The following is a 22875-nucleotide window of genomic DNA, read 5'->3' on the forward strand; positions in this document are numbered from 1 at the left end:
GGATACAGATGGCACGGAGATGGGCCCAGTTGCACAAGGTGAATTTGGCGCGGCTGGTGGAGGAAATGAGGCAGACTTTAAGAAGTGGTATGTGTTGCCATTATCATTGGCAGGTCAGGACAGTAATGCTAAAGTTTTTGTTTGTGCTTCAGAGCCTCTTGATTTTTGTGCCCAAAGTCCTTGTTTAGGAAGGTTAATGGTGTGATCTTGAGGTTTGTGTGGGCAGGACGGTTCCTCGGGTTGGAGAGGGATCGATTTGGGGGGGGCGACTTGTTCCTGTGGTGGAGGCAGGTGGGGTTAGAATAATTTAGAGGAGATGTTTGTGGGGGGAGGCTTGCAGGCGTAGAGGAGGGAAATGCTAGTTATCGAAGGGGAATGGGTTTAGTTATCTGCAGGTTAGAGACCAGGAGGAAGAAGATGGCGTTATTTCCGATGTCGCTGCCCCCAGTGTTGCAGGATAAGTTTCTGTCCAAGGATGAAATAAGGGAGGGAGGGTTGCAGACATGTATGGGGTGTTGAAGAAGGGGGAAGAGTGTATCCGTGAAGGTTCGCGTAAGTGGGAGGAGTTGGGTGGACATGTATGGGGTGTTGAAGAAGGGGGAAGAGTGTATCCGTGAAGGTTCGCCTAAGTGGGAGGAGTTGGGTGGGGTGTTGAGGGCTGGAGTATGGAGTGAAGATCTGCTCTCCTCATCATGTGCAAGGCTAGGCCTTATCCAATTTAAGATGATGCCTAGGGCCTACATGACACTATTCAGGATGAGTCGGTTCTTTCTAGCGGTGGGGCAGGTGCGGGTGATGTGCAGGGGGGGGGCCAGTGAATCATGTGCATATGTTTTGGGCATGTTCAAGGTTGACAGGGTTTTCGGACACAATGTCAAAGATTTTAAGGGGGTAGAGGTAGCCCAGAGTGCCAATATTTGGAGTGTCGGAGGATTCGGGAGTACAGGTGGGGAGAGAGGCTGACGTGTTAGCCTTTGCCTCCCTGATAGCCCGGAGACAGATTTTGTTGTGCTGGTAGGACTCGGAGTTGCAAAAGGCAGGGATACGTGTGAGCCATCTGGCAGAGTTTCAGCATTTGGAAAAGATTAAGTTTGCCATTTGATGTGTGGAGGAGGAGTTCAGCGAGGTGGAAGCTGCTGATTGACTTCTTTTAAGGCGTATTGAGTCGTCAGCAGTGGGGCGGGGGGGGGGGGGATTTTGTTTTATTTACTTTTTGGTTTAGGGATGGGGTGTTCGTTGGGGTTGAGTGTGGGCTTGTTTCCTCTTGCCGCAGTTGGTTTTGTACTTTGTGGTGGTTCTGTATATATTGAAAATGCCTTCAATAAAGATTTTAATGGCTGACACGAGTCACCTCATGGTCCACAGCAGACGCCAGAGGGGAAAAGATTTACCCTCTGGTGCATGGAGCTGAGGGCCAGAAGCAGTCGAAAAAAAGGGAATCAGTCGTTTGGAGCTGGTGCAGCACCCGCGACACAATTGGAGATGGCAGAGGGACAGGGAGCGATCCTGCCGGCTCAGTGGTTGACGGAGCAGCTGGTGAGCTTCTTGAATGAGAAGTTCACCCAGCAACATAGAACATAGAATAGTACAGCACAGAACAGGCCCTTCGGCCCTCAATGTTGTGCCGAGCCATGATCACCCTACTCAAAACCACGTATCCACCCTATACCCGTAACCCAACCCCCCTTAACCTTACTTTTATTAGGACACTACGGGCAATTTAGCATGGCCAATCCACCTAACCCGCACATCTTTGGACTGTGGGAGGAAACCGGAGCACCCGGAGGAAACCAACGCACACAGGGGGAGGACGTGCAGACTCCACACAGACAGTGACCCAGCCGGGAATCGAACTTGGGACCCTGGAGCTGTGAAGCATTTATGCTAACCACCATGCTACCCTGCTGCCCCAAACAGAAGAAGAGTCTGGAAAACCTGGCCCGGGTAGTGGATGACCGCATTGAGAAGAGGCTGGCGGCCCAGGGTCAGGCAATCCGGAAGATGGAGGTGGTGGTGGGGGAACACGAGGAGGAGTTTGCCTCGATGACAGCGGAGATGGGGCTGTTGCACGATCAGCAGAAGCTACTCTAGGAGATGGTTGAGGACCTAGAGAACTGGTCGTGCAGGTAGAACAGGATCGTTGGCCTGCTGGAAGGGAGTGAAGGAGCTGATGCGTACGTGGGGAGGATGCGGGAGAAGCTGCTCGGAGAGGGCGCATTGGAGGTGGATCAAGCGCATTGGGTGCTAATGAGGAAACCCCAGGGGAGAGAGCCACCGAATGCATGGGGGTGCAGTTCCTGGACAAGGCACAGATTATGAGGTGGGCCAGGAAGATGTGGTGCTGCACCTGGGAGGGCAGTGAAATTCGAGTGTACCAGGACATGGGTGCAGAATTGGCCAAGAGGAGGGCGAGTTTCAACAAGGTCAAGGCAGCCCTCTACAAGAAGGGGGTGAAGTTCGGACTATTGTACACGGCGCGTTGGCTACAAAGGCGGTAATTGTACTTTCGATCGGCTGAGCAGGGGGTAGAATTTGTCAGAGACAATAGGATGGCAGGAGAAGGTGGACCTTGAACTTTTTGTGGAGATGTTACTATGATGTTGCTAACTTACGTTTGGGGCCATTTCTTTCTTTTTCGGCTTCAGGTTTGTTTTTTGTTCTTTGTTAGGGGATAGAGGCTAGTTTCTTTGTTTGGGTTTGGGAAGGAGATGTTTTTGGTTTGTTTGCACTATTGATCGAAGGGGGGGGGGGGGGGTAGGATGCTAGGAGCCATGGGCGGAGGCCGCCATGCTAGCTGGGCGAGCTAGCTCACGGAAGCGCAATGGGAGGGGGGGGGGGGGGGTACTGCTGATAGAGTTAGGGCTTTTAAAATGTATGGGGAGGAGGATCAATGACGGTGGGCGCCCGAGGACAGGCCTGGGGAGTGAGAGCCGATGTGTTTGCACACTTAAACCAATTAAAAGCGGATACGGCCACGTAACAAGAGACACATTAGGCTGAGGAATGGATGGGTTGGGCAAGTGTTTCATTCAGGGCTGGATTCTAAAATGAGGGGTTGGCTATTTTGGTCAATAAAACGGGTGGCGTTCGAGGTGGGAAATATTGTGGCAGACTGAAGGGAGGTACGTATGCTAAGCGGGAAATGCGAAGGGATGCCGGTAGTCTTTGTCAACATCTATGTCCTGAACCAGGACGTCGTGGAATTTATGAGGCGGGTGCTGGGGAAGATTCCGGTCCAAGACTCTCATTGGCTGATTATGGGAGGGTGGGGGGTGGAATTTAATACGATCCTGGATCCGAGGCTGGTCGAGCTTAAGAAGGGTGTCAGCTACAGTTAAGGAACTCTGGGGGTTCATGGAGCACATTGGGGGGGGGGGGGGGGAGGTGGACCCCTGGATATTTGGGAGACCGAGGGCGAAATAATTTTTGTTTTACTCCTTCTGCACTGCATGTTCTATGTTGTTGGCAGGGGTGGTGGATGTTGCGTATTCTGCAATAGTGGTGTCAAGAACATAGTACATACAGTGCAGAAGGAGGCCATTCAGCCCATCAAGTCTGCACCAACCCACGTAAGCCCTCACTTCCACCCTATCCCGCTAATCCAATAACCCCTCCTAACCTTTTTCAACATGGCCAATCCACCTAATCTGCATGTCTTTGGACTGTGGGAGGAAACCTGAGCACACGGAGGAAACCCACGCAGACACAGGGAGAATGTGCAGACTCCGCACAGACAGTGACCCAGCAGGGAGTCAAACCTTGGACCCTAGCACTGTGAAGCTACAGTGCTAACCAATATGCTATCGTGCTGTCGGACCATACCCCGCACTGGGTGGATTTACGAGTGAGAAAAAGGGGGGCCTGCGTCCGCAATGGAGGTTGGATGTGGGACTGTTAGCGGAGAAAGAGGTGTGTGAGCAGGTGAGGAAGGCCATCCAGGGATATGTTGAGATTAATGATACGGGGGGAGGTCTCAGCAGGTACGGTCTGGGAGGCACTGAAAGCAGTGGCGGGGGGTGGGGTTATTTTGATTTGGGCGCATAGGGAAAAGGCAGAGCAGGTGGAGATAGAAAGGCTAGTGGAGAAAATCCTGCAGGTGGACCGGAGATATGCAGAGACCCCGGTGGAAGGACTGATAAAGGAATGGCAGAGGCTGCAAATGGAATTTGGATTGGTAACCACGGGTAAGGTGGTAGGGTAGTTGCGAAGGGTGAGAGGAGCAGTGTACAAGTATTGGGGGAAGGCAAGCAGGATATTAGAAGGTGAGCAGGATGTTTGTACACCAGTTGAGGAAGCAGGAGGCTGTGTCAGAAATTGAGAAAGTGAAGGACACGGGAGGGAAAACATTCTCGGACCCGGCGGGGTGAATGGGGTGTTTAGGGAGTTCTACAGTAAATTGTTGGGTACATTGTGTTTTTGTTGAAATTTGATGTTTAAAATTGTTAAAATTATAAATGCCTTAATAAAAATATTTTCTAAAGAACAACTATTATTAAGCCCCAAGCCCTTGGATTTTCTCCCTAAAGCTCTGCACTTGTCTTTGGTTTTAAGCCAATCCCCAAAGTCTACCTATTTGACAAAGCCTTTGGCCACCCGTCCTGTTGCCCGATTTCTTGTTTTGTAAATGTGAAATTTTGTCTAATAAAACAATTCTGTGAAGTGCTTTTGGATGTTTTACTACATTAAAAGTGCCAGGTAAATGCAAGTTGTCATTGTTAAGTGCTTTATGTAGCACAACCTCAATGATTTCCCCCAAGTACCTCACCCAAAACAGGCTAATAATCCAGTTCTGCAGGTAAGCATAGGTAGGGTGCTCTTTCAGAGGATTGGTGCAGTCCCAATGGGCTGAATGGCCCCGTTCTACATTGTAGGGATTCTATGGTTGGGAAGTAAAGGTAGACAATGCCCAGCTGCAGTCATACTAATACACAACAAATGGGAGTAGTAAAATTGTAATAACAGAAAATTCAATGAATAGCAGTTCTGGCACTTGTTTTTACTTCATATGTCCAGCACTGCATCCAAAAGTACTTTGCTCTTGCACTATTAAACCCAAACCTGCCTACACAATCAAATACGTAATTTTGTGGATTACATGTTTGTTTTATATTTATTGGCCTATAGACAGACCAAAGGGCTTCCCTCTTGCTCAATATTATGCAAGATAGCACTCAATGTTTCACCATTACTATTATTATGCAAGGGGGAGGTGTGGCATAGCAGTAATATCACTGGACTTGTAACCCAGAGGCCATGGGTTCAAATCCCATCAATTTAAATTCCATCAATAAACCTGGAATTATAAAGTTCATTTCAGTTATGGTGACCATGACAACTGTCACTTGTTGCAAAAATCCATCTGATTCAATAATGTCCTTTGGAGAAGGAAATCAGTCATTCTTGGCCTACATGCACTCCAGACCCACAATGTTGCTGACTCGGACTCTTAACTGCCCTCTGAACCAACCTAGCAAGCCACTCAGTTCAAGGGGTGGGCAACAAATGTTCGCCTTGGCAGTGCCACCCACTACTCGTAAAAATAGAGAGAGAAAATGTCTAACTTATACAATGTGAGCAGGACAATCTCAGTACCATGACAAAATGTCCTTACAGATCATGCGTTTCTGCATTATAAATCTATTAAAGGCATATTTAAGAACAAATGTTTCCAATATATGGGATTCTATCAAACAAAAAATCAAGAAAAACAGAGTGTTAATTTCTGAATGTGCAGGAACACAGTTAACAATATTATGCATGTTAAAAGCAGTGAAACCTGACCTGGGCTGAAACAGTTGTTTACCTCTGGTTGCAGGATACCCCTGGAATGATCAATAGAACTAAATGCCATTATAAATTAGCACAACCACAAATGAGCATTTTTTTTTTTAAATGCAGAGCAGATTAAATCATTACAACCCAATAGATGACAAATTAATTCCATTGCCTCACATGAAAACCTAATTATTCTTTTTATAAATATTCATAAAGGATGACTGAGAAAAGTAAAGAACTGATCCTGTATCTTTCACTTAGCCATGCTTTCAAACTCACAATTTACAACCATGCTGTTTCAATGTGGCCTATATAAAAGTCTTGCATAAAACATACAAATTTAAAGTGGTCATCTGAGATATTTGGTACTTCCATATAAAGAAACAATAAGCAATGTAATTAGATGGATTTACTGAATCATAGGCCAGGTACAAACCCAAAGAAAAGCAACTAATTCAAATTGTGAACAAATTACTATTGCAATAATAAAATTTTTCATACTGTCTCCAGCTGTAACTTTGATTTCTAATCTTAAGAATCTGTAAGATTGTATACATAATTTGTCCCAAAGCAAATCATTAAACTTATCTTCACACAATACTGTCATTCCCCCCCAAAAGAGGTCCACCCGCATCTCGGGAACCTAGCACTCCTTTCACTCTCGACTACAATTCTGTTGCTTTATCTGGTGATTTGTTGATTAATTTCCCTTACATTACAGATCCTGGGCCCTATTCATTGTGCAATGCACATTCTTTAATTGAGTCACTTTAATCCATTTGAGTTAATGGAATCCTATGAGTTAATGCAATCCTATAGTGTAAAAATCTTTTACATTTACGTGCCTGTTCGAAAACCACTTTCCACACAATAATAATTTTTATTAGTGTCACAAGTAGACATACATTAACACTGCAATGAACTTACAGTCAAAATCCCCTAGACGGGCAGCATGGTGGCACAGTGGTTAGCATTACTGCATCACGGCACCAAGGTCCCAGGTTCGATCCTGGCTCTGGGTCGCTGTCCGTGTGGCGTTTGCACATTCTCATCGTGTTTGTGTGGGTTTCGCCCCCAAAACCCAAAGATGTGCAGGGTTGGTGGATTGGCCACGCTATATTGCCCCTTAATTGGAAAAAAGTGAATTGGGTACTCTAAATTTAAATTTTAAAAAAGAAAATCCCCTAGTCGCCACATTACGGCGCCTTTTCGGGTACACTGAAGGAGAATTCAGAATGTCCAATTCACCTATAAAGCACATCTTTCAGGATTTGTGGGAGGAAACCGGACCACCCAGAGGAAACCCACGCAGACAGAGAATCTGCAGACTCTGCACAGAAAAAGTGACCCAAGCCAGAAACTGAAACTGGGTCCTCACGCTGTGAAGCAACCGTGCTAGCCACTGTTACCGCGCTGTCCATTTTTGTGCCCATCTGCTTTAACAAATATGCTGAAAGAATGAAAATAGCCAAATACTGTGAATGACAACATTTTAAAAAGAAATTTTCAACACAACTTATTTACAGAAATTTACAATTAGAGAACTGCATTAGCTTGGTAAGCTCATTCATGGGGATACGGTAGCATAGTGGTACATACAAATTAGAAGCAGCAGTAGGCCATTCAGCCCGTCGAGCCTGCTCTGCCATTCAATAAGGCCAGGCTTATCTGATTGTAACCTCAGCTCCATATTCATGCTTGCCCCTGGTAACCGATCACCCCTGGCTTATCAAGAATCTATCTACCTCTGCTTTAAAATATTTAGACTCAAATGGTAATGTCACTGGACTACCAATCCAGAAGTCCAGGCTAATGCTCACTCAGCTGGTAGAATTTAAATTATTTTAATAAAATCTGGAATCCAAAACTAATCTCAGTAATAGTGGCCATGAAATCAATCACAATTGTCGTAAAAGCCCATCTGGTTCACTATAAAGGAAGTTTGCTACCCTTATCTGGTGTGGCCTACATATGACTCCAGACCCAGGGCATTGTGGATGATCATTAATGTTCCTTGGAAACAGCCTTGAAAGCTACTCAGCTCAAGAGAAATTTGGGATTGGCAACAAATAGCTAGCCTTCCCAGCAACACTCATCATGAAATAATAAAAGGACTCAGCACACTTGTGCATAAAACTACTTTCTCCACTCCCGGCTCAAATCAGGAACATTTAGCAGGAAACTAAAAAACTGTAGCTTGTTATTTCACAATCAGTCATTTTAAGAAAATGTTTAATGTTAAATGGTATAAGGTAGGAACGTTAAGACAAACAATAACAGGGAGTGCATACAATGTGCCTGAAGACACAGCCGAATTTGGAGAAGGTCTGACAGACAGGAAAGCAATGACGGTTGGGCCCCAACAGTTTTAACTAGGTCAAAGCCCCAAGGTTAAAAGTGTACTCTCCAAAAATACCACCAGATCACAGCAACCTCTGCATGCTTTGGTCTTTGTCCCCTTTCAGCCATGACCTACTTAATGGCAGATCAGGCATGAGCGGTTGAGTGGCCTGCTCCTGATGGACAGACGTATGCATGCATGTATTCAAACTCGTACATCTGCCAGCCACCCCAACTGCTGGATCCTGAAAAACCCTTTGTGGTGCTTACAAACGAGTTGCACTCGGTGCTTCCCGATTTGGAGAAATGTTGTCAGGATGATGAAAAATCAGCACCTAGACCTGGCAAACTCAAGTTATATAGACGCTCAGGATCCATGCTTGCATGTCCAAAGAATACAAGCATGTTGCGTTCATCACTTTGTTTGGACCGCTATAGAATTAGAAAGCATCCAAAAATGACTGCTAGACAGTAGATCCAACTTTGAAGTTGTAATTTCTTTTTTTTTTAAATTTAGATTACCCAATTATTTTTTCCAATTAAGGGGCAATTTAGCGTGACCGATCCACCTACTCTGCACATTTTTGGGTTGTGGGGGTGAAACCCACGCAGACACGGGGAGAACGTGCAAACTCCACACGGACAGTGACCCAGAGCCGGGATCGAACCTGGGACCTCAGCTCCGTGAGGCGGTTGTGCTAACCACTAGGCCACCGTGCTGCCCTTGAAGTTGTAATTTTAACTACAAAATAAATATTTTAGTTTAATAGTAAAATAATAGTTTGATAGGAAAATAACTTTACTTTGATAGGTTACCCAGTACCATATTCTATTAATTGCACCCATGAAGCACTGTTCTCAAAGAATATTTGGCAGCATTAAGCACCCTGACCAAATCATTTACAAGTCATTTAGGGCAGCACGGTAGCAGTTGCTTCACAGCTCCAGGGTCCCAGATTAGACTTCTGGCTTGGATCACTGACTGTGCGGAGCATGCATGTTCTCCCCATGTCTGCGTGGGTTTCCTCCGGGTACTCTGGTTTCGTCCCACAGTCCAAAGATGTGCAGGTTAGGTGGATTGGCCATGATAAATTGCCCTTAAGTGTCCAAAAAGGTTGAGTGGGGTTACAGGGATAGGGTGGATGCATGGGCTTAAGTGGGGTGCTCTTTCCAAGGGCCGGTGCAGACTTGATGGGCTGAATGGCCTCATTCGGCACTGTAAATCCTATTATAAACTATGAAACTATGAAGTCCTATATTCTAGAGCTGCGTGCATTGTTCCTTGAAGATAAATCAGTATTCCAAAAGATTCTTTCTGCAGTTAGAACATAGAACAGTACAGCACAGAACAGGCCCTTCGGCCCTCGATGTTGTGCCGAACAATGATCACCCTACTCAAACCCACGTATCCACCCTATACCCGTAACCCAACAACCCCCCCTTAACCTTACTTTTTTTAGGAACACTACGGGCAATTTATCACGGCCAATCCACCTAACCCGCACATCTTTGGACTGTGGGAGGAAACCGGAGCACCCGGAGGAAACCCACGCACACATGGGGAGGACGTGCAGACTCCGCACAGACAGTGACCCAGCCGAGAATCGAACCTGGGACCCTGGAGCGGTGAAGCATTTATGCTATCCCAATCCCAATCACTTACTTAAGTGAGTGAAAATAGTTACTGGGATCTAAAAACTAATCCCAGCACTTCCAGACTATTTCCAGTGATCTACATCCCAAGAGCTGCGCTCAATGCTTAGAAGCCGGTGTCTTTTGTGCTTATACTCAGCGCAATAATACTCAAGCGTTCTTATGAAACCTCCAGCTAATCTAGAGCAAAAGAAATGTGCAAACATCTGTTTTAATAGTTGAAACCAGGAAGTGCCTGTGTATTCAAGATTCTTGAAAATATTTTGTCTATATTTTAAGTCTACTGCTTTTAAGCATTGCAGGCAATTTAGCCCATGTATTTACTATTGGTGATTCCACTACAAGTCGTCCCTTTTCACTCCTTCACTGTATAATTTTAAGTTCCAAAGAAGGCGGTCGCTTCTCCTTTCACCTTTGCGGACGAAAAGGACCCTGCTATCTGCTTGCAGCAATCTGTATTTTAGCCCTGGTCCACCCCCATTTAACTTTCTACCGGCGTTTTTCCAAATTCCTCACTACTACAAAACCATAAAGCTCCGAAATGTTAGGAAACGCCGAGACGACGCAGCTGAGGTGGAGAGGGCAGCATAGAGGAAGCCCAGAGCTTTGGGGAGGCAAAATAAAAAAACAAACGAGAGGTGAGCAGCTCCTTTAAAATGCCACATTTGAGCAAAGGGGGCAAGGTGCAGATGTTGGAAAGCACGAAACTGACAGTGAATTGTCGTGCTTTAAACCGGTTTTCAAAACACCCCATCGGCATTCCGAGTAACGGGTCATCACAAGACCGGGTGCGATGAAGATCTTCCATTCCTCACCTACTGCCACTCGGGGACGCCGTTTCAGGTCCGCTTTCCTCTCGGCTCTCAGCAGCGAGGACAGCACAGTCTCCAGCCGCGAGTCCAGCTCGTTGCCCACCTGCTGCCGGTACCAATACGCCACGAAAACGGCGAAGAATGAGACGGCGACGCCACATTTCAGCCTGTGACCCATCGCTGTAACGGGGTGGGGGGTTAAAACTACAGGAGGGGGAAGAGGAGAGGCGAGCGGCCACAACAGTGAAGAGGACTAACCTGCTCTGCTCAGGTAAATCCAGAGGGAGGGGGGCGGGACTGATGGGACTGACGGTCACCACAGCAACGGGAGCCGCGCGCACGGGACAAGACTTCACCGCCCAACCTCCACTGAGGAGGGGCGACGGTGCGTGACCAGGGCGACGGCCACGTGACACCGTTCAAACGCTAACCATCACGCGCCCGGGCATGCCAACCGTCGGACAAGGCGACCGACAGGTCAAGAGATGTAGTTCGCCTCAGCGTCGCCATGTTTATATGGATGGAGGGGAGACGAACCTTCTCTCCCACGCCCCGACACACACATCCGCCCGAAGGCGGGAATATATTCTTTGATTGACGTCGCCGTCGACCAATGAAAGCACCGTCGTTTCCAATGAGGGATTTCGGCATCATGCAGCTTGGTTGTCCTTGCATCAAGTTAGTTGGACCATGAAGGGGCGGGGCACCTGGGCAATAAGTGATGGCGGTGGTGAGTGATTGACAACTGGGCGGATCCCGGCTGAGAGCAAGTCTCAAAGTGCCCGAAAAAGTCTTGAAGCAGCAGCAAACAGCAGGAGGAGTTCGAAGTATTTCCACGTTGTGTGCCTTGACGTGTTCGTTAAACGTGGCAAAGGGTAGGCAACGGAAGAAAACCATTCGGCCCATCGAGCCTGTGCAAGCACTGTGGCGGAACTGCCCACTGTTAACGTGATCGGCAAAAATGTGGCACATGAGGAGATGTGAGAAGAGATGACAAAAGAGATGGAGTTTAATATGTATTTTAAAGGTGGTGGAGAGATTTATGGTGAATGAATGCCAGAGCTATAGGTGCCAGGCAGCTGAGGGCATAGCTACTCATGGTGGCGCAATTAAAATCAAGGATCACAGATGGTTACAGCACAGAAGGAGGCCATTCAGCCTGCCATGTCAATACTGGCTCTCTGAACGACCAATTCACCTAGTATCACTCCCCTGCCCTGAGACGGCACAGTAGCACTGTTGCTTCACAGCTCCAGGGTCCCAGGTTCGATTCCCGGCTTGGGTCACTGCGGAGTTTGCATGTTCTCCCCGTGTCTGCATGGGTTTCCTCCGGGTGCTCTAGATTCCTCCCGCAGTCCAAAGATGTGCAGGTTAGGTGGATTGATCGCACTAAAGTTGCGTCCAAACGTTAGGTTGGGTTACGGGGACAGGGTAGAGGTGTGGGCTTAGGTAGGGGTTGGTGTTGACTCGATGGGCCGAATGGCCTCCTTCACTGTAAATTGCATGATTCTGTGCTCTGCCTGCCCCTTCTTGGCTGGCACATTCAAGTGGCCAGAATTAGAGAAGTATTGTAGGGTCATATGCCTGGAGGAATTTGAAAACCAGGATGAGAATGTTAGCTTTGCAACTACCCTTAGCTTCTATTTTTTGACTCTAGATCACAAAATTGTTACATTGCAGAAAGAGGCCATTTGGCCTATTTGTCTGCACTAACTCGGTGAAAAGAGGAATTCACTTAGTGCTGTTCTCCTGCCTTCTCCCCTGACACTGCACATTCTTCCTCTTCAAATAACAGTCTATTTCCCTTTTTAATTCCTCCACCAGGCTCCCAGCTCATTCTAGACCTCAAAAGCTCACTGCGTGAAAAAGAAATATAGTATTGCTTTTGCTTCTTTTGTAAACCACTTCAAATTTAGGCACTTTTGTTTGCAATCCTTTCGTGAATGGGAACAGTTTCTCCCTATCTACTCTGTCCAGACCGGTGATGATTTTGAATGCCTCTATCAAATCTGCCCCGGCTGCCTTTTCCCCAATGGAAAACAGCCTGAATTTCTCTATTCTACCTTCGCACTGAAGTTCCTTATTCCTTGATCGTTCTTGTGACCATTCGGAATCCGGTGACAGGGCGGGGGGGGGGGGGGGGGGGGGGGGCAGTGGCAAACTAGAGGGCTCCCACTCGGGAATTTTGGAGTTTTAACGCCTGGTCCCGGGGGCAACAGAGGCTGAAAAGGCTGTAAGAATGCACGGGGGGAGAAATGTCCAAGTTTGGGAGAAAACCGGCCGTGAAAAAGGGGGTTAACGGAAGTCTGCCGGGGAGTGAAAAAGTCAGCGCACGAGCTGTAAGGAAAGTGGAGGTTGGAGCACCAGGGGAGGCCACATCGCTCACAGCAGTAGAAATGACCACGGTGATGGCTGTGGAACTTGAAAAATAGTTTACAAAACATGTGGAAGCGATTGAAGAAGGAGACGGGGGCGGTATAGAAAGTGCTGGTGGAGGAGGCGATTGCCCCGGTGAGGGCAGCAGTGTCAAGCACAGCGGCGGAGGTGCGGGAGCAAGGTGAGACACTGAGGGAAGTGGAAGAGGCATTATTGCAGCACAGTGATCAACTCATCTCGATGGGGAAGGAGTTGCGGAGAGTGATAGAGACCAACCAGCGTCTGCGAGCCAAAATGTAAGACCTGGAAAACAGATCCAGATGACAGAATCTGAGGATTGTGGATCTGCCCGAAGGGGTGGAAGGCCCGAGGCCGACGGAGTATTTTGCCACAATGTTGGCAAAGCTATTGGGGGAGGGGGACGATCCCTCTCGATATGAACTGGATTGAGCTCGTCGGTCGTGGAGGCCTATACCAAAGGCGAGTGCGCCACCAAGAGTAGTAACTGTGTTTCCGTAGGTTTAGCGTGAAGGAGAAAGTCCTGTGCTGGGCAAAGCAGAAGCGGGTGGTGCAGTGGGCTGGAGCTGGTATACACATATACCAGGACTTTATGGTGGAGCTGGCGAGGAGGTGGGCTGCCTTCAGCTGGGTGAAGAAGGCACTGTACATCAGCAAGGTGCATTGTGGCATATTATATCCAGCTAAGTTGAGGTGACCTACAAATCCAAGGACTTTTATTTTGGGACGGTAGAAGCAGCGGAGGAGTTTGCAAAGGCAGAAGGACTGTGGCAGAATTGAGAAATGGTCATGTACCGATGTAGCTTCGTGTAACTTTGGTCGTGTACCGATGTAGCTTTGTGTAACTTTCTTTTTTCACAATGTGTTGGTGTATGTACTAAATGAGTCGATGCTGTATATATTTTGGACAAGGCAAGAGATGGGACTTTCATTTGCAATGATGGTTCTTTGGGGCCAAGAAAGGAGATTTCTTGGTTTTCCTGGGACCGTGCAAGAGGGAAGGAGACCTGGGTGGGGGCCTCCACATTGGCCGATTTAAGCCGGCTAGTGAACGGGAGTGAGGTAAGGGGAGGGGCTGCGGCCATCGTAGCCTGGTAGAACAGGTTTCAGTGAGTCTCGCCAGGGTGAAAAGTTGGGGGAAGGAACAGAGGTTGGGAGGAGTTTACAAGTGGAGGGGAGGAGTCTGGGAGGGGCGGGGCAACAATTCATGGGTGTCATTCATGGTACTTTTTCGGGGATTGGATGGCATTGAATATTAGGGGAGGTTGGGGAGTGGACTGTATATGTCAATGGTGACCATAGGCGATTCCTGATTCCTTTTTCTTTTTTCCTTTTTTTTTCCACCTTGGGAGAGTTTGTTTTATTTGATGCATATATTGTCAGGTGGGTCGTTGTTTGGGGGGTGGTGGGAGGATTAGATCGTTCTTGTTGATATGGGGATTGACATTGTATTCGTTACCATTTACTGTTTGTTGGTGGCATGTCAATTCTGAAGAAAATGGAGAATAAAAATATTAATTTTTTAAAAATCTTATGACCATTCTTTTCAGCACTTTCTGCAGTGCCTTTGCGTTCTTGCTAAAGTCCAGCACTCAAAACTGGATACAGTACTCCAGCTGAGGCCGATCTGATGTCATATATAAGTTCAACATAGAATTCTTGTATTCTATGCACCTATTAATCAAGCCCAGGATACTGTATGTTTTATTAATCGCTTTCAATCTGTCCTGCCAGCTTCAGTGACTTGTACACAAATACATCAAGATCCCTCTGCTCCTGCATCCTGTTGAGTTTGGTGTTCGATGTCCAGCAAGGAATCTACCAAATGTCCAAATCAGGATCTTTATTGAATAGCACGTGGTAAGATAACGATCTGTTGCAGAGCAAGTTATCACGGAGTTTCTTTGTACTCCTTTAGGGGCAGCAGGGTAGCATGGTGGTTAGCATAAATGCTTCACAGCTCCAGGGTCCCAGGTTCGATTCCCAGCTGGGTCACTGTCTGTGTGGAGTCTGCACGTCCTCCCCCTGTGTGCGTGGGTTTCCTCCGGGTGCTCTGGTTTCCTCCCACAGTCCAAAGATGTGCGGGTTAGGTGGATTGGCCATGCTAAATTGCCCGTAGTGTCCTAATAAAAGTAAGGTTAAGGGGGGGGTTGTTGGGTTACGGGTATAGGGTGGATACGTGGGTTTGAGTAGGGTGATCATGGCTCGGCACAACATTGAGGGCCGAAGGGCCTGTTCTGTGCTGTACTGTTCTATGTTCTATGTCCTCTAAAACTACCGTAGCACGACTGTCCACTTGTTTGTCTTATAATCCTCTGCTTATGGCCAGTTATGCCCCCATTTATATTGAAATGCCTTGTCACATGACCACTGTCTAGAGACCGCATGGTGTGTCGGTACTGCCACCTGCTGGTTGGAGGTCACACAACCAGCCATCTATGATATTGCTTGCAGGCCCCACAACCCCCTTCCTCAGAAAACTAAGATTTATGTTTATGACAACATTAGCCTTTTAACTTTATACATTCATGATATGTCTAACACTGTGAATAAGTTTAGCTAGGGTGTTCATAAATATGATGTGCCTGTCTCTTTCGCACATGTCATTGTGCCTCACGTGATCACCTCTCTGATCATTGGGCTGTTGCCAGTCTCTTCAAAGACTGGTTTATGTGCCAGCCTCATACTTAATCTCCTCTTTGCTCTGTGCCTCAGGAAGGCATGCATCCGTGATTGCCACGCTTGCATTATCAGCTTACTTTTCCTCTTCTTGCCACAGTGCTGTTTGCTGCTTCTCTTTGTTTCTGTTTCTGGTTTGTTTGTGGGGTGAGCTAGCTCTCCCAGTCTTCTCTTTGTTCTGAGAATGGAATGACGCAGTTTCTTCTGTTTGTGTTTAGGATTGGCAGCCTCTGGTATGCTGCTGGCCTTCACCCTGTGCTGCAGGGTTTCAGGTGGACCCTGAGGGGCCGACGCGTCATCACTGGGTTGTGTGAACACGCCCACTTCTGCAGCCTCTATGGAATGTTTGAGCGCCTTGCTTTCTGGTGCCTGGGTGAAGGTCGGAACAGAGGCAACAGGTGCTGTCCCCTCTTGACTCGCTGGAGTATCGCTCAATTGCTCTTCTTCACTAGAGATTACGATGTTCTTTGGTCATGCTGATCCAAGCATTGGGTCATCTCGGTCAAATTCAAAAACATTTGAGTGATCCATTGAGCTGCACAGTGAGATTGCCATCAGCTCCTCCTCTGGGTTATTCTCAGAGTCATCAATCACTTCGACATCTGAGTTGCTGTCATTGTATTCATCATCGATATGTTCCCATTCAGCATTAGTGTCCTCCAGGATCTCCACTGTTTTAATCCTGGAGTCGTCAAAACTCCAACATCAGAGTTGCTGTCATTGTCTGCATCATCAATGTCTTCCCACTCATCTCAGTATTCTCGATGATCTGGAATCGACTACGTGAATTGTTACAAAGACCTGGAACGAGTCACCACGTACCTCTGGAACCAGTCTGTCTAATATTGGGATGATTTATTCTGTTACTTGCTTGGTCAATGGCTGGCCTTCCGTGGTATCAGCAGCTTCGATTGCAATTTCTATTTTTGCGTGCGCCATTTCCGAGCTCCCATTCTTCTCAGTGTCCAGCGCGCAGTCTGATGACCATCTCTTCCTTCTGTTCAAACCACCAGAGTAATGCTTGCTGAGCCTTTTTATTGAGCCCCTTTGCTACAAAAAATCTACAAGTAGTTCATGCTGACCTTTATCTGCCTCACCTTCCACGCCATCACTTTCTGCTTCGTTGTCAAAATCTTAAAACATATAGTCATCATCAGATTTGATTGTACTGATCACACACACACGACTGTGTGGCAAGATTTAACTGCAACTCTATAAGTTTGCAGATGATATGACTGTGGTGGTTCGTATCTCAAACAACGACGAATCAGATTACAGAAGAGAGATAGATCACTTGGTTGCATGGTGTACCGAAAACAACCTCTTTCTAAATGTCGGAAAGACCAAGGAACTGATCATCGACTTCAGGGAGCGCAGCATGTCGTCTCCCCCCCCCCCCCCCCCCCCCAACCCACATCTACATCAATGGCTCCGAAGTGGAGATGGTCGATAGCTTTAAGTTTCTGGGGATCACCATCACCAACAGTCTGTTGTGGTCCACTCATGTTGATGCAGCAGTCAAGAAAGCCCAACAATGTCTCTACCTCCTATGGTAGCTAAAGAAATTTGTCATGTCTGCATCAACTCTCAAACATCTACAGATGTGCCATAGAGAGCATCCTATTTGGCTGCATCACAGCTTGGAAAGGCAGCTGCTCGGCCCAAGATAGCAAGAAACTGCAGAATGTGGTGAACTCAGCTCAGCGAATCACACAAGCTTGCCACCCTCACATTGATTCTGTATGCTCTCCCGCTGCCTTAGGAAGGCAGACAGCATTAGCAGAGACCCCTCCCACCCAGGCTTTGCCTTCTTCCAGATCCTTCCATCAGGCAGTAGATACAGAAGTCTGAAGACACGCACATCCAGACATAGGAACAGGTTCTTCCCCACAGCTACTAGACTCCTCAACGATTCCCTCTTGGACTGATCTGTAAGAACACTATGCACGATGCCCTATCCTGCTCTTGCTCATGTATTTGCTTTGTTTGGCCCCTTGTTCCGCACTGTAACCAATCACTGTTTGCCGATGTAGCATTTGTCAATGTTCTTTGTTGATTTATTCTTTTTTGTCTACTATGTATGAAATTAAATTAATGAAAATCGCTTATTGTCACAAGTAGGCTTCAAATGAAGTTACTGTGAAAAGCCCCTAGTCACCACATTCCGGCGCCTGTTTGGGGAGGCTGGTACGGGAATTGAATCGTGCTGCTGACCTGACTTGGTCTGCTTTAAAAGCCAGCTATTTAGCCCAGTGTGCTAAACCAGCCCTTACACAGTATGTTCTGTGTACGTTCCCATGGCCACAGAAAATACTTTTCACTGTACTTCGGTACATGTATCAAATCAAATCAGATTCAGCATCGTCTGCAATGATTTATCCTGTAAAATACAACATTGCACATGGAATTATGTGTTCATGCAGTAGGCCACCAGGTTCAAAGTCAGCCTTGAGTTTGGCCGCCGAACCTTGGCTTCACATGCCACGCTGTCGAACCTCAGGAGGACCGAAGAAATTAAAGAACGATTCATTTGGTACAGTATTCATGATTGGTTTGCGAACGCTTCGATCTTTCTGTTTTGGTTCTGTTTTAGTTGCTTTTATCGTTACATTTTTGCCCTCCCTCCAGTCAATCTTGCAGCCTGTGCAGCTTATGATTTCTCTTTCCTTAAAGAATGATGATTTAAGCGGCCGCAAATCTAGCTGATATACTTTTGTGATCATCTCATTTGTTAAATACTCATTAGGCTTGAACTTAAACTCCCGAGCGAAGCTCCACGGCTTCTCATGCTTGGTCCTTTTAACATTTACATCTTGCAGATGCTTTAATACAGGCTTGTCATCTCCTGTATCATGCTACTGAGCACATGCACATTCTTGAAGACTGTTAACCAGAATTACGGAATGCCCTTTGGTTGTTCCATTTCTTCGTCTGATTCGTCGTCCTCCAGCTGGATTTCTTCTGAATCTTTATCAACTGTGCACAGTCTAATACTTTGTAGGAATCTGTAGTATTCAGCTGGCCAGTCATCTTCTGGGACACAATTGCTCAACTAAATCCAGGAATTCATATGAATCTGCTCCTATGATGGAATCAATGTCCATGTTTACAATATGAAACAGTAAAGTGTACCTCATGTACACCGGCAGCCCAGGCCGATCAGTGACTTTCAGCTGCATGTTCATCTATTGCAGAGCAGAACAACTGAGGAGGTTTGGTCTCATTATCGTGTCAAAGTCACATTGAAGTAATGTGTTATTCAGGAAAACTATCGACTTCCATCTCTTAATGATTTCTGGGGAGTTCTTACTAGCTTCAGCCTTACTTAAAATTTAGTTTTAGTTTTTTTGTTCGGACTCTTCCGGTTTTCATCTTCTTTTATTCTGACTCTTTTGGCCCTTGGCTGCGATGAAAAACTGTTCTTTGGCATTTATCTCATCAACTACATTTTCTGATCTTGTATGGCCCATTATAGGATGCGCAAAACATTATTTTGCAAAGTGCCCACTACAGCCGCACCTGGAACCGACTTTTCCAAAGGCTGGACATTGCCATGGGCCATGCCGAGTGCCGGCTTTTGACGCAAGATGGCGGTGGCAGCTCCTGTCAGCCGCTTAAAATGGCCGCCCACAAAGAGACCACCTTCATGATTTGCGTCACAGCACTAATGGCGTTGGCGTCTTCTGAGTTTACGCCAATATTTTTTGAGCAGAGTATGCTGATTTGCTGTGCAGCTACCTCATTCACCTGACAAATCTTTACTGCTTGTTCCAGCACCAAATCTTCCTCCCACAACAACCTCTCCCGGAGCTTATCGTTAGCAACATCAAAGACAATTTGGCCATATTTGAACGAAGATTTCAGGCTGCTGAATTTGCATGACTGGTCCTTCAGCCTCAAGTCAGTGACAAAACTGTCAAATGATTCACCAGGTTTTTGGGTACAGATACAGAATATGTATCGCTCAGATGTCTCCTTTTTGGGGGAGCAATGCTGATCAAAGTGCCTAACATCATATTTCTTGCGATCCTCATTGTCGAATGCAAATGAGTTAGAACATAGAACAGTACAGCACAGAACAGGCCCTTCGGCCCTCGATGTTGTGCCGAGCAATGATCACCCTACTTAAACCCACGTAACCTGTATACCCGTAACCCAACAATCCCCCCATTAACCTTACACTACGGGCAATTTTAGCATGGCCAATCCACCTAACCCGCACATCTTTGGACTGTGGGAGGAAACCGGAGCACCCGGAGGAAACCCACGCACACACGGGGAGGACGTGCAGACTCCACACAGACAGTGACCCAGCCGGGAATCGAACCTGGGACCCTGGAGCTGTGAAGCATTGATGCTAACCACCATGCTACCGTGAGGCCCCTTCGCACTTTACTGCCGGTTTCTTAATTACTTTTTTGGCTCCCTTCTTGGCAGCTGCTTTCGATGTTGGTTTCTTCTCGTCAGCCATCTTCAGTTTCACCCAGAAAATTGTTGGCTTGTGTATGTTGTATGGCTTGTGGACCTGCCACCGTTAGCAGCAATGCGATTCACCTTTAATCAGGTTGGGCTGCAGGCCTAGGGCTAAAGCATAGAGTTTAAACTGTTGCTTGAAGAGCCGCCACTTTTCATCTGCATTACCGGAAATCTAAAGCTGTAGGGGGCCTTCATTCCTTCCATCTAATGCTTCAGCTTCACTCGATTGGTCTGTCCGCAAAATTTTAACTTTGTCACTGCCATTGTTACCTTCAGATCTTCAGCACTCGTGGTACCATGTTGTGTTTTGTGTTCGATGTTCAACAAGGAATCTACCAAACAACTTGACTTGTCCAAACCAGGATCTTTATTGAATCGGACATAGTATGATAATGATATATTACAGAGCAAGTTATCATGGAGTTTCTTTGTACTCCTCTGGAACTATCCTAGCATGACTTTCCACTTGAATGTCTTATAATCTTCCACTTATAGCCGGATGTGCCCTCCCTTATATTGGAGTGCCTTGTCACATGACCACTGTCTAGAGACTGCATGGTGTGTCTGTTCTGCCACCTGCTGGTTGGCACCACCAGCCATCTCTGATATTGCTTACAGGCATATCACCACACACCTGCTTTAGAGTTGTACCCTCCATGTCTCTCCATATCCTTCCTGCCAAAATGATTCCGTTTGTATTTCTCAGTATTGAAGTTCCTGGCTATCATTGGGAGTGAGAGGAGGGATAAGAGATAACATTCCACTCTGTGGCTGAAGGTGGACTACAAATGCAAAGAATCCATACCTAGAAAATTAGACTGCATGCAGCAACATAGGCCAGAAAGAGGTTTATTTGCTTATTTGACCAGAAAGAGGTTAAGTTGCTTATTTGACCAACAGCCAGCTAAGGATGAATAAGAATTTCCTTCAGTTCAACACATGCAAGTTGTTAGGAAAACAAAGGTAGTTTTAAGGGATTTATATTTGTATTGGTAAATATTAGAAGGAAGGTATAATTTTAGGTGGGTTAAATTTAATGTTTCTGTGCCGGGAAGAGACCAATAGTAAGATTCCTTCTGGACAAAGGTGTTTATATGCATGGGGAGTTGGTTAAGTTTCAAGTGATAGAGGGTGCTATGGTGCGAAGAGTTAATATAGTTGCTTGGGAACTAGATGCCCTTCTAAGAGGAAAATATTTATTTTTCTCTTTAATTTTAGCTGGAAGCTACTGCAGTTTGTAGATGGACAATTGGAGAGGGTACAGCTCCCACAACACTGCCCTAAGCAGTACTTTAAGAAAGCTAAAGGGGGACATCTCTCTCAACTTTGCTGTAAGAAAAACCTTACGGGCGAGCGAGGAGGTCGCAGGGAGAGGGGCTCCCGCAAGCGCCAGGAAGGAACCCCCCCGACAGGCCGGACGGCGGAGGAGGAGCGGGCGGCAACGGCGGAGGAGGAGCGGGCGGCAACGGCGGAGGAGGAGCGGGCGGCAACGGCGGAGGAGCGGGCGACAACGGAGGAGCAGCGGGCGGCAGCGGCGGGCGGCAGCGGAGGAGAAGCGGAGGAGGAGCGGGCGGCAGCTGAGGAGGAGCGGGCGGCGGCGGAAGGCGGAGGCGAGGAGCGACGGCGACAGGGAGGCCCAGCAGCGGCAGGTCCAACCCCTCTCTCCCCCCCCCCCCCCCCCCCCCCCACGCGGGCCGGGAACGGTGCGGCAGCGGCGGGCCCTCTTCCCCCCCCCAAACCAGCAGCGGGACACCACCTTCCCCCCCCCAACCAGCAGCGGGGACACCAACTCTCCCCCCCCCCCAACCAGCAGCGAGGACACCAACCCCCCCCCCCCCCCCAACCAGCAGCGAGGACACCAACCCCCCCCCCCCCCCAACCAGCAGCGAGGACACCCACCCCCCCCCCCCCAACCAGCAGCGGGGACACAAACCCCCCCCCCCCCCAACCAGCAGCCCCACTCGCCCCTCCCCCTCCCCCCAACTGCAGTGACCACCACGTGGCAAGGACAAAGGGGGACTCTCTCTCTCTCCTGGGCGAGTGGAGAGAGAAAACAAAAGAAAAAAGAGACTTATATTTCTGTTCTTTTTTTTAAAATAAAAACCCAAAAGAAAACTGGTAAAGAGAAAAGGGGTGAAATAAAGGGGTAAAGGAAAGAAGGGGGGAAATAAATTTTTCATTTAAAAAAAAAAAAAAAAATATATACATATATTTATATATATATATATATATATAAATAAAATTAAAATAGGGTGCGGAAAAGGGGGAAAAGAAGAAAAAGGAGAGAAGAAACGATGAAGGGGAAGGGGGAGAAAAAAATGCCAGAAGGGACCCAAGAGAAAGGGGGCACCGGAGGTGGACGGGGCAAAGGGCAAACCAGCTTGGGCGAACGAGTCAACACGCGAAGCAGCGGGAAGAATGTATCGCCGCATCCAAAAGGGCTGGACGGGCGGGCAACCTCTCCCCTGGGGTTAGAGGGGGGCGTGAATTGGAAGGAAGCCATTGCAGAGGTGGTGAGGGAGCAGCTGCAGGCAATCAAGGCAGAGTTAAAAGCAGACACAGAGGCCGCAGCACAGGCAGCAATGACCAGGGCCATGTCAGGGGTGCAGCAGGCTCTGACCAGAATGGAGGAGAAAGTGGATGCCCAAGGGAAGATACTGGAAGCCCAAGGGAAGATACTGGAAGCCCACGGGGCAACCATTAAAGAGCTGGAGAAGGCAGCGACTGACGTGAGCGACCGGGTCAT

The 22875-nt window shown here is 47.5% G+C and overlaps 1 protein-coding gene and 1 long non-coding RNA gene across 2 annotated transcripts in view; one reads left to right on the forward strand and one right to left on the reverse strand.

Annotated features, from left to right (window-relative positions):
* The window catches only part of adpgk2 (ADP-dependent glucokinase 2), a 43840-nt gene extending 33082 nt beyond the window's left edge, over window positions 1-10758 (reverse strand). The window contains exon 1 of the mRNA XM_038814461.1: window positions 10584-10758. Coding sequence (XP_038670389.1) covers window positions 10584-10758 — 175 coding nt within the window. The remainder of the gene's footprint in view (window positions 1-10583) is intronic.
* A 191-nt stretch (window positions 10759-10949) lies between these two features.
* LOC119975027 overlaps window positions 10950-22875 on the forward strand; it is a 47465-nt gene continuing 35539 nt past the window's right edge. Inside the window, exon 1 of the long non-coding RNA XR_005462638.1 lies at window positions 10950-11455. This is a non-coding gene — a long non-coding RNA (uncharacterized LOC119975027). The remainder of the gene's footprint in view (window positions 11456-22875) is intronic.

Source organism: Scyliorhinus canicula, chromosome 1 (assembly GCF_902713615.1).
Source record: "Scyliorhinus canicula chromosome 1, sScyCan1.1, whole genome shotgun sequence".
NCBI classification, from domain to species: domain Eukaryota; kingdom Metazoa; phylum Chordata; class Chondrichthyes; order Carcharhiniformes; family Scyliorhinidae; genus Scyliorhinus; species Scyliorhinus canicula.